This window comes from Antechinus flavipes, chromosome 2, assembly GCF_016432865.1.
Source record: "Antechinus flavipes isolate AdamAnt ecotype Samford, QLD, Australia chromosome 2, AdamAnt_v2, whole genome shotgun sequence".
Lineage (NCBI taxonomy): Eukaryota > Metazoa > Chordata > Mammalia > Dasyuromorphia > Dasyuridae > Antechinus > Antechinus flavipes.
In genome coordinates, this window is record NC_067399.1 from 581,971,739 (window position 1) to 581,984,123 (window position 12,385).

Here is a 12,385-nt window from a genome sequence, read left to right on the forward strand (position 1 = left end):
AGGAGAGGTGAGAAGCACCCTGGCCAATGATAAATCCAGATCCTTCCAAGTGAAACAAAATAGTATCTCCACAGAGGAAAAAACTTACCTGCAGGTCAAAGAACTTGCTGTATCGCCGATAGATAGTCTGGGAGGTGGAATCAGACCAAGTCACATTGATAATGTAGACCTATTAGAGAAAAAAGAAAAATGAATAAATTATAACAAAGATAAAGAGCTATTTCAAATTATAACTCATATTTTTATAGTGTTTAAAGGTCAATAAAGTTGTTTTCTTCATAGTAGCCCAGTAGTCAGGGAACGTAAGTGTTATTATCTGTATCAGAAAACCAGATCTCAGAAAGGTTCCATTATTCACCTGTGGTCTCATTATTAGTATTTCAAGGAGTTGGAATTCAAATCCAGATTTTCTGATTCTAAGACCAAAGTATTCAGTGAATATAAAAACAATATGTAAATTTGTGACATTCTAACTTGATTGGAATTAACACATTGGATAGAGGCTATACAAAGGCACTTGACAAGTAGAGAAAAATGCGCAAGCCATATATCTTCTGCCATATCTAGCCATTTCTTTCCCACCCTCCTACTACTTTCACACTTTTTTGATGAATATCAAAACTATCTGCTTTGGGAAAACCCTAGGCTGGAGTAGAAGATTCCCATATTACAATCACATCAACTGCTTTAAGATCTCTCCAAGAATCACAGAAAACCAGACCATCCTGGCAAACTTCCCCCTATTATATTTTCTTAAATAAGGGATGGATTCATATAATGTATTCTTAATGACTACTGGTTGATGAATTTTGGCACAGAGGTTAGGATAAATAACAGATGGGACAAGAAAAAAAGAAGGGAAACTACTCTGTCTCACATACATTCCCATTCCCAAGAAATAGAAATAGTACTAGATCCAGAAAACATAAAGATGAAAAAGGTAAGCATTCTAGTTGAAGGGAGAATAAGGACAGTTTGAAAGAAGATATGGAATAGTATTGACTTTTCCAGCAGTCTCCAGAAGGGATTTTCAAACTGTGTGGTAAACTGGGATCCAAGAAGTTAGTTAGCTTTCCAGGGAAGTTTTATAAGTAGATAAAAATGTAATTTTGGAATCTTGTTACTTTTTCTTAATCTATCTATAAATTAAACTTTCAATGTCACCTGGAAGAAGCATATTTGTTCCCCTGTAGGATCAAAGAGTCAAAAACTTGCCCCAGTGAGCCCTGACATATGTGAAAACTGAATAATGAAGAAAAGAAAATGGAAGAGAAAATCTTAATTACAATCCTCATAACCTCCACTCTCAATCTTACTTCCCTAATCTTTATCAGGTGGTATGCCCCACCTAATGTCATTCATGGGTATCATGATATAACAGAGGCAATTAATTCCATAGAAACCATTATACAGATGGGCAATCAGCCAGATGATGTCATGGTAGGGTATGGCCATTTAGAGTGGAGCTTGATTATGAATTATTAACGAAACAATGTTTAAGTAACTTTATGACCAGCATGTCATTTTATCACTGTTTTATTATTATTATATTTCTGAACCTGCTGCCATCATGGATTGAAGAAGGCTGAACCAGTATTCAGAAAATTTAACTTCCTGTTTTGGCTTAGCCACTAACTAGTTAGCCAAATGACCTAGAGAGGTCACAGTTGTCCAAATCTGTAAACTGAGGAAGTTGGAAACAATAATGGAATGGAAAGAGCACTCAATTACAAGTCTAGAGACCTGGGTTCTGATTCAACTATGTAAACCCGAGCTAATCAATTAACCTTTAGAAACATCAGTTTCCTCATCTATAAAATGAAGCAATTGAAATAGATAACCTCTCGATCCTTTCTAGTATTTCTTTTAAGATTATCTAGGATGCCCTAGGAAGACCTTCCAATTTGAGCAATTTATTAAAAATTTGTTTAGTAAAGATTCTGTTTTACACAATTTGGCTTACAGAATATTATGCAGCTTGATAGTCAATTAATCAATAAGAATTTATTAAATATCTACTAGGCACTAACAGGCACTGTGTTAATGTAGGAAAGAGGTGTACAAAGAACAAAACAATCCCTGCCCTTGAAAAGGTTGCTTGTATTTAGAGAAATACTATGTATTACTTATGTATGTACATATATACATTTTTTATATATACACACACAAAAAATGCCAGATAATTTGGGAGGAAAAAACACTAGCCTTTGAGTCGGAACAAGAAAGGCTTTTGGTGATGAAGGAGTGCATTCCAGACATGGAGAACAAGTTAAAAAAAAGACTCAGAGACTGAAAGAAGAATGTCATCTGAGGAACATATCAGAAGGCCAGTTTGCATGAAACTTATTGTGTATAAAGTAAAGTAGTTGGAGCCAGAGATGTGCTAGAATCAGATCAAGACTGACTAGAGTCAATTGTTCAGTTTTTTTGAGTGAAAATTTATACCTTGAAATCAGCAAATGTTGTAAATCAGGATTATCCAGACTTTGGAATGTAATGGATAGACTATTAATGATGCAGATTAAATATAAAAATGTATCTTGCACTTTTAAATATAAAAGTTCCACAATTTCTAAAATTTTGGAGCCCTCACCAAAGGAGTAACTTCATTTGAGAACAGAGAATTAAGAAATATCTTGCTTTTTAGGGAGTCAGGAAAGGGGATCTTAGACTAAGAACAAGGAGAGCTGGGTTGAGGTAACTAAATGGAGAGGTGGAGCTCAATGGGAGCTCTTTGCACGTTTTAGACAAAGAAAATAAAAATTCTCAAATATAACCAGCTATAATTGTCTTTTTTCCAAATACATCATTCCCATCTACATCTTCATTATCTGGAGGGTAGAAGCAGTGATTGCACCTAAGTATCTGGGGGTCAGTTTGAAGACCTACCAGAAAGAATTCAGGAGAATGAGGATGGAAGGGAGAAGGTGAGGAGATTAGGCAGTGGCCCCAAGACAGTAAACCCATGGCTGAAGACAAGAAGATAATCCCAAAGGAGATAGGCAGGGAGGTTTGCTATCCTCTCCATGGGTTCTCACCACCAAGTGCAGTCAATGAAGCATCCTCTCTCCCCTTTCCTTCCTTCTATTTCCTGCCTCCTCTTCCTCTCCCCTCTCCTCACTCTTTTTGTCTGTCTCCTGACAACTGTTCTGGGTAGTTTCCATTCCAAGGAAGCAGAAATGGACTTCCCCTCCCAGAGTGTATCTTGTTGCCTCACCAAGATCAATGAAGCAGAAGTCATTCTTCTAAGGAGCAGGTAAGTGGTACAGTGTACAGAGCACCAGGCCAGGAGTCAAGGAAACTCATCTTCCCAAGTTCAAATCTGGCCTCAGACATTTACTAGCTGTGTGGCCCTGGACACTTTGTCTTAATTTCCTCATCTATAAAATGAACTAGAGAAGGAAACAGCAAACCACTCCATTATCATTACTAAGAAATGGGGTCACAAAGAGTGGGACATGACTGAAAATGATTGAACATTATTTCAAGCTAATCAACCAGATCCCAAATAAAGGGATTAACCTCAGCCATCTCCTATCCCTCAACTGATAAGAAAGGGAGAGGGGGAGAAGGAAGCCTCTTATATTTATCAAAAAATCATACACTAGTAGAGCTAAAAGGAAGTTTAGAAAACTTCTGATCTAAGAGTTCTTTGTGTATTGGACCCATTTGAAAAAACATATAAATCCCTTCTCAGAATGTTTTCTTTTTAATTTTATAAATGTATAAAATAAAATATCAGAATTATACCAACCCTAGTAATCAAAATTTTAAAAAATAAATAAATTGTGGATTCAGACTAAGAAATTCCTAGTATAAATGTTTCATTTTAAAGATAAAAAATAGGCTCAATGACTCTAAGTAACGTGAGCAATGAAACTTCTATTGCTAATAACTGTAGGAATCCGGGAGGCAAGGAAACATAGAGATCATGTATATCCTGAAGTCAAAACCAAGGACTTGCTGAAAGCTGAAGCTTTCTAGCTATCATCATCCATAGACAGATGTTTAAATTTAATATCTCCTCACCCCCAAAAAATGTTTTGAAGGCTCCCCCTCCCTGCTCTATCTCCAGGATAGCCTACCTACCACTCTGCAGGGACCGTTGATGCAGTAGATGTGTATCAGGGTCTATGTCTTCTTCTAGGGCTCAGGATTTAGCTCAAGCTAATGGCGACAAGGGGTATTCTGGGAAAATAGCAGCCTTAATTACCTAGTGATAACTGACATTTTTATAGCTCTTTAGTTTTCAAAAGGCTTTGAATATATTAAATCATTTAATCTAAGTACCCTGATGTGATCTGGACACTGTGAAACTTGACTGACCACCCAGGACACTATTCCACATCCACATGTTCTGTTTCAGAGGCAGCTTTAAGGAAACTCAGGGTTTTCTGTTTCTTTTTTCCAAACCTTCTTTGGAGATAAGCTCAGAGATAACAGAAAGGTAGCTGGCAGGCTTCTCCCACTCAAATGCAGAGCAGAAAAGACTTTCTCTTCTTCTAGACACCAGAAATCCAGGTTTATCTTCACAGAAACATATACACACACGCTTCTCTGAATTCCTAGACCTGGCGCTGCTGGCTCCAGAGACTTTTCAGAGATAAACCACAGAGAAAGAGCAGGTGAAGGGAAGAGGGGACAGGGCAGAGGTCATATGAGAAAACCCAGTTCTGTTTACCATCAGCTCCTTTGAAGGCCCATAAATCCTTCTGCAACAGGAGCCAAGCACAGAAGTAGCATTACAAAACAGCTGGTGTCTGAGGGAGGTTTTGCAGTGAACTATTCTGCCTTCAAAGGGAGCAGTTTGGGGGATATGTTTCTGAGGGAAGATCTTACTTGTAGGGTTTTTGCAGATTTTTCAGAAGACTTTTTTTTTTTTTTTGCCTTTCTCTAGACATTTTTCATGGACAAATTTTGAGAGCTTTCTTTCAGGGCAATCAATCCCACATCCTATCTGAGGGACCTGAGAATACTAACCAAGGAAGTGCTCCTTTTATCTTCATTCTCTAAAAAGGCATGGACCATATTTCTGCCAACAGAAAATCCTATCTAAAAGGCAGGGAATCTCATCAGATCAACAATGCATTCTCACAAGTCCCAGAGGGACAGAAGAAGGTAATAAGCATTTATATAGGGCCTACTATGTGCCAGTGCTTTTTTCCCTCCAATAGTATTTTATTTTTCCAAATACATGTAAAGATAGTTTTCAACATTCTTTTTTTTTAATGATGAAAATACTATGTTTGATCTACATTTAGTCCACCATAGTCCTCTCTTTGGATGCAGATGGCTCTCTCCCTCACAAGTTTATTGGAATTGGCCTGAATCACCACATCAACATTCTTTTTTGCAAGACTTTGCAAGACAAATTTTTTATTCTCCCATCCTTAGCCCCCCCCCAAGACAACAAGCAATCTGATATAGATTAAATGTGTGCAGTCTTTTTAAATGTATTTCCATATTTGTCATTTGTTTAAGGAAAATCATATCAAAAAAGAAAAACCAAACAAACAAGCAAACAAAAAAGGTGAAAATGCTATGCTTGGATCTATATTCAGTCTCCATAGTTCTCTCCCTGGATTCAGATGGCATTTTCCATCCCAAATCTATTGGAATTGTCTTGAAACATTGTATTGTTGAGAAGCATCAAGTCCATCACAGCTGATCATCACATAATCTTGCTGTTACTGTGTACAGTATTCTCTTGGTTCTGCTCACTTCACTCAGCATCCAATTCATTTAAGTTTTTCTGAAATCAGCCTGTTGATCATTTCTTATAGAACAATAATATTCCATTACATTCATAAAGATCCATTTCCCAACTGTTGGGCATTCACTGTTTAATTTTTTTTTTTGCACATGTGGGTCCTTTCCCCTTTTTATGACCTCTTTTGAGATATAAACCCCGTGAAGAGACTGCTGGATGAATAATTTTGTAGTCCTTTGGGCATAGTTCCAAATTGCTTTCTAGAATGGCTGCATCAGTTCACAACTTCGCAACAATGCATGAGTGTCCCAGTTTTCCCACATCCCCTCCAACATGCATCATTATCTTTTCCTGTCAGCTTAGCTAATGAGAGATATGAGATGGTATTTCAGAATTGTCTTAGTTTGCATTTCTCTGATCAATAGTGATTTAGATAGAGCATTTTTTCATGACTTTAGATGGCTTTAATTTCATCATCTGAACATTGTCTATTCATATCCTTGGACCATTTATTTGTCAATTGGGGAATAGCTTGTATTCGTATAAATTTGAGTTAGTTCTTTTTTTTTTAAGTTGTTATTTAATAATTACTTTATATTGACAGAATAAAAAAAAATTGAGTTAGTTCTCTATATATTCTAGAAATGAGACCTTTATCAGAAAAGCTAGCTTTCTGCTTCCTTTCTAATTTTGTGTGCCAGTGCTTTTTATAAATATTTTCTCTCAGAATCCTCATAACAACCTTGTAAGATAGGTGCTATTATTATTCTCATTTTATAACTGAAGAATCTGAAGCAACTAGAGGTTAAAAGGATTGCCCAAATTCACACAGCGAACAAGTATCTGAGTTCACATTTGAATTCAGGTCTGCCTGACTCCAGGCCCAACATTCATCTTATCCACTGCATCATCAAGTCTCTGAATTTTTCCTATGTGTCCACCTGATCTCTATTACTCTGGCCCATCTCGTTAGAACTAGATTCGTGGTGGGCAGTCTGGGACCAGATGGGAGTCAAGATCTGGATTCCAGTTCATGCTCTGCTATTATGTTGCTAAGTGACTCTGGATAAATCATATAATTTAGGCGCAGAAGACACCAAGCCATCATCTAATCCAGTTTTCTCGTTTTACAGGTAAAGAATCAGAAGGAAAATAATTTGTTCCCAAGCTGGTCCAGCTAGCATTAGAACCTAAGTTTTTTTCCAGGACGCTTAATGCTGCCTCCTATCCTGTTCAAGCCTACACTTTAAGTCTTAGTTTCACTCTTTATGAAATAAGAAGGCAAAAAAGAGAAATGCAAATTAAAACAAACCTGATGTTTCATCATATTCATATTCATCAGAACAACCAGCATTTTTATTTCTGGCAGCAAAGAATGAAAAACAAAGTGGGTATCTAACAACTAGGGGATTGATTGCACAAATTAATCCTGTTGCCTCAGTTTCCTAACCTATAAAATGAGCTAGAGAAGGAAATGGCAATGGTTTCCATTTAAATAAAATGAAATATTATGACACCATAAGAAGCAACAAATAAGAAAAATTCAGATGTTTTATATTTGTATGAACTGATGCACAGTAAAAAAAAACAAAACAAAACAAAAAACCCAGAAATAGAAACAGAATAACAACTTCTATAATAATCATGGTATATGAAAAACAACAATCCTCAAAGACATCAGAATGTTGATCATCGTCTTGACCAATCATGACTTCAGAAGACTAATGGTGAAGCATACCTCTTACTCTTACTTTTGGGCAGAGGACTGAGCCAAAGAATGAGACCTGTGTTATCAGATGTGGCCAGTAATTGATTTGACTTTTGGTTTAACAGAATTTTTGCTGTTTCATGGGAAGACTAAATTACTGGAAAGTGATGGATTTTTCTTTAAAGAGTATAAAAGAACATATTAAACAACATTTTTTAAATGTTTTACATGAATTCTAAAGTCCTCTACAATTTTAGGTTCAAGTTTTATTTCTAGTATCAAAGTTCCAGGTCCATTCTCATTCTGTCAACTCCATTCTTTCTGTGGTACATCAAATTATATAATATTTATAAATTATAATATATAACTCATTGTGATATCTTAGAGCAGCAATTCTCAAAGTGTGGTCCATGAATCCCCAGGTAGGTTCCCAAAATCCTTTAAGAGGTTCTGTGAGGTTAAATTTTTTTTATAATACTAAGATATTTTAATTACAAATTCAGTAAATATTGAAGGGGCAGTACAGTAGATAAAACAATGGACTTGAAATCAGGAGAACTCATCTTCCTGAATTCAAATCCAACTTCAGACATTTAGTAGCTATGTGATTCTGGGCAAGTTACTTAATCCTGTCGCCTCAGTTTCCTCATCCATAAAATGAGCTAGAGAAGGAAATGGCAAACCACTCCAATATTTCTTTCAAGAAAACCCCAAATAGGATCGTGAAGAGTCAGATACGACTGAAATAACTCAACCACAAAATATTGATAAATATAATCAACATAAACAAAAGCTCTTAGGGGTAGGGCTCTCAATAATTTTTAAGAATGTAAAGAAGTCTTGAGACCAAAATGTTTGAGAATTGCTTCCTTACTGGGGGAGGGGGTAGAAGGAGAGAGGGGAAAAATCCGAACAGAAGTGAGTGCAAGGGATAATGTAAAAAATTACCCTGGCATGGGTTCTGTCAATAAAAAGTTATTTAACAATTAAAAAAAAAAAAAAAAAGAGAGAATTGCTTCCTTAGAGCTCTGATAAGTGGTGAGGTACACATAGTGAAAACTAGATCTCCATGTCAAGAAGACCTGATTTCAAATCCTGACATACTGCCAGTGGTGAGTCATTTTAACCTCCCAAGTGATTCCCTTGGGAATATTCAATTCTGTACTTCAGGGGCAGAGATGGATTGGTGAATAATGACTCCAGAGGAGTTTCCCACTTGGATAAAATGCCGTTTATTATTTTTATTATTGTTATTAATTATTAAATTAAAAATTAAAATAAAATAAACTTTAATTTAAAAATAATATTATTGTTATTGTTCAGTAGATCACAAGGCCCTCAAAATAAGGGACTAATTTTCATTTCATCTTTCCATCTCCAGCACCTAGTATCTTACACACAATAGGTGCTCAATAAATGCTTATTAGATTGGATGGACTGGATTGTTGGATTGGGAGAAGGTAGAAAAATTAGGGGAAATGAAGGTGAGGAGAGCCCAGTAAAAGGGGAGCCAGTTGACCAAATCCTAATTAGCACAAAAGGAACTAAGTTCTTAAAGTCAAGGAGGTACAGGGGAAGATGTGGTCACTTGCCTGCTTCCCAAGCCTCCTAATGCCACACTTCCAGGTAAGGAAACTACCCTCTATGCAAATCAGTTTCAATTTCATTTCTGAGCTCCACTAATCAGACCTACCTCTCTTACAACTTCAGAGTCCTAGGCTGTGACTAATTACAGTTAATTTATGGCCCAAGCATCCAGGAGGGACCAGGACCTGCCACATATTTAATTAGTGCTGGTGCTCTCTTTACCGCTGAAAACTGCAATTAAGGGTAGGAGTTACGGGCTCAGGGCAGGGGTGCGCCGATGGCCCTTTACTGTGGGCAGCTTTATTTTTCCTGGACCCTCTCCAGCTCCCCCTGGCCTTAGGCCAGAGGGGAACAAAGTAAAAAAAAAAAAAATCTCCTTTGCCTGTGCCCAGCACTGGGTCAACTGGGTCAGGAACTTCAGCTGGTTATCCTGGCTGATCAGCAGCTGCCATTGGGGGCTTTCAAGGTCATCGGGAACCACAGTGTCCTTGGCATCTTAATATCTTCCTAATAGCTGCACTGGTCAGAATTAACTTTATTATAAAAGTAGCCCCTGAGAAAAAGTAGGGCACCTTGACTAAGCAATTGGAGAAACTGATGGTCCAATATTTGGAGTGGGGGGAGAGATAATACCATTAAACTGGGGCAAACTGCTTACTCATGTCCAGCATCTATGAGACTGTGACCTCCAGCACTAATCCTTCATTTCTCCAGTTCCTGTTATACTTATTGTCAACTTAAACAACTTAGTCCACGTTTTCTCATTCTTCAATCATTTGTACCAACTTAGCATTTGCCACAGGCTATCTTATTTTCTGATTCTTTATCTTGACTCCCTAACCAAAAAGTAAACTCCTTAAAAGTACAGCCCCTTTCTGTCTTTCCTCTGTCCCCCCTACAGGATAGCAGGGCATCAAGCTGGATCTGCCAGAGGTGCTCAAGGAATACTGGCTGAATGAATGGACAGAAATCAAATAGTGCACATCAGGGGGACTTATGGAGGAGAGTAGCAAGAGCTCTCAGCCTTTCACAGCTCTATGTGGAAGGATGCCCATCATTTGAATTCATAAAGCTGAGGGGGAGAAAACATCTGGCTCCATGTGGGGGTCTTCACCAACAGTGAAACCCACCAGATAGATCGAGTTTAATAGTCTGTGGCCTCTTGGTTAATGATTTTGAGCCTGGCCTTGGAAAGCAGGAAAGCCAAGACACCCCCTGGTGCAGCCCTATTAAAATTCTAGCTTATCTGCTGTGGGGTGTGAATTTGGGGAATGGCAGCTACTTGAAAAACATGTAACTCGGAGAACAGAACACCTCTCCCTTCTGTTTATACTACAGGGTTAATTGCCAGGTAACAAATCTTTCCAGGTTTCAGAACAAGTTCATTGCTGGTCTTTGGTGGGGTTTGATGTTTAATAAGTGGTCCCAATGGGCAATGGGGTCACTTACAGGGGAAGAGCCGTTCATATCCCTTCTCATTCCCTATAAAATCTGTCAACAAAGAACCAGCTGGCCAAGAAGGGCCTTCCTACAGTGCTCACACATTTTGTGGTGTAGACAATAGATGAGTGAATTGGCCGGTCAGGGGTCAGCAGCCTAGAATTCAAGGCTTCCTTACCAATGACCTTCCTGGCCCCCATTACCACCTACTTTCCCATTGACTCCACCTGAAGACAAAATAAGGAAGTAGAGAGCCTGATTGACTGACTGACTGATGGGGGAAGCAGAAACTACTCAGACCTCCTTTTTACCCAGGAAGGTAAGGACACTGCCACTAAGAAAATAATGATGGAGAGCCACTGCTCCTAACCCCGCCGATTAAGGGACCTTTGGGCATCTAGTACCTCAGTGCTTCTCCCCATGGCTTCTGTCCCTATTCTACCTGAAACATCCATGGGGTGGTCACACTACATCACCCCAAGGACACTGTAATATCTACCTGATCTTGAAGAATTCTGAAATTCCCCCTTCCTCAATCTCTAGTCTTTCTGTTTCTCCCACAATTTCATTGTTTTTAAAATTGGTTCTTTGACCTAACCTAGACCTTCCCATTCTCAATAAGCATTTCAATCTGTTGGACATTTTTTTTAGCATCTACTAGGTTCTGTAGTATAGTACTGAGAATAGAAAGAAAGAAAGAAAGAAAGAAAGAAAGAAAGAAAGAAAGAAAGAAAGAAAGAAAGAAAGAAAGAAAACAGTTCCTGCTCTCAAGGAGATACAACATATACATGAATAAGTATAAGATAATTGAGGAAAAAAAAAATCACTAATGATTACCCTAGTTCTAGCTTCTCTTTAGTATTTTTATAGTCTTGGCCCTATAGTTAACAAGTTCAGTTATGCAGTTCTCCACTCCTTAATCCCTTGTCTTTCTGTCTGCAGTCACTTATGTGCCCAGTCCAAATTCACCCTCACCAGTGGACAAAAGATTGAGCCTAGAGTCAGAGAGATTCATCATCCAGAGTTCAAATCTGTCCTCACATATTTACTAGCAACAGGACCCTGGGCAAGTCACTTAACCTATTTGCCTCCATTTGGGGAAAGAAATGGCAAATCACTCCAGTTTCTTTGCCAAGAAAACTTCAAATGGAATTGAAAAGAGTTGAACACTATTAAAAAACAACTTTAAATAACAACAAATATCTTTTAGGAACTTATCCTATTCCCTCTTTTCAAATTATCTTTAATTTCTTCCAATCTAATGATTCCTTCCCTACTATCTACACATAAGCTTGAAATTCCTTAACCCTTAAAAATATCCTTCAATTGACCTTGTCAATACCCTCAAATTATTATCCTGTTTCTCCTTCCTTTGCCCATTAAATACCTAGAGACATCATTCAGTCACTCAATTCTCTGTAATCTAGCTTCAAAATACAATCAAAATGCTTTCTCAAACATTATTCATGATCTTATATTATTAAATCTAATAGTTACATAGAAGACATACAAGTGGTCTTCCTACCACTTGGGGATACTACCGGTTCTCGTGACATTGTTCTCTCTCTCTCTCCTATTTCTTCTCCTATTGAAGAATAATCATACATTTTCAACCCTTTCAGTGTAGCAGCACTCATAGTTCTGTCCTCTCAGCTCCCTGGATTCTCTCCCTGAGTGAGCTCATCTATTCTCACTGACTCAGCTACATGATCTACACCATTGGTAGCCTAAACCAGAATTGCAATTGGGAAATGTTTAACAAAATACAATATAAATAATCTTGATTTGTGGTTTTCTAAGTCAAAATATGGCCCAGAGGAATCCATTTCTATGAATTTCATACCACTGGTCTGCACAGATGACTTCCAAATCTAGAGTATCTAGTCCCAATTTCTCTACTAAACTCCAGTTTGCCTATTAAACATCTCTACCCAGAAATC

At 37.7% G+C, this 12,385-nt stretch overlaps 1 protein-coding gene across 1 annotated transcript in view; it reads right to left on the reverse strand.

Moving 5' to 3' along the window:
- LOC127546919 (SH3 and PX domain-containing protein 2A-like) overlaps positions 1 to 370 on the reverse strand; it is a 137,878-nt gene extending 137,508 nt beyond the window's left edge. Inside the window, exons 1-2 of the mRNA XM_051973812.1 lie at positions 359 to 370; positions 89 to 169 (exon numbers count right to left, since the gene is read on the reverse strand). Coding sequence (XP_051829772.1) covers positions 89 to 169; positions 359 to 370 — 93 coding nt within the window. The remainder of the gene's footprint in view (positions 1 to 88; positions 170 to 358) is intronic.
- Positions 371 to 12,385: the final 12,015 nt, after the last annotated feature.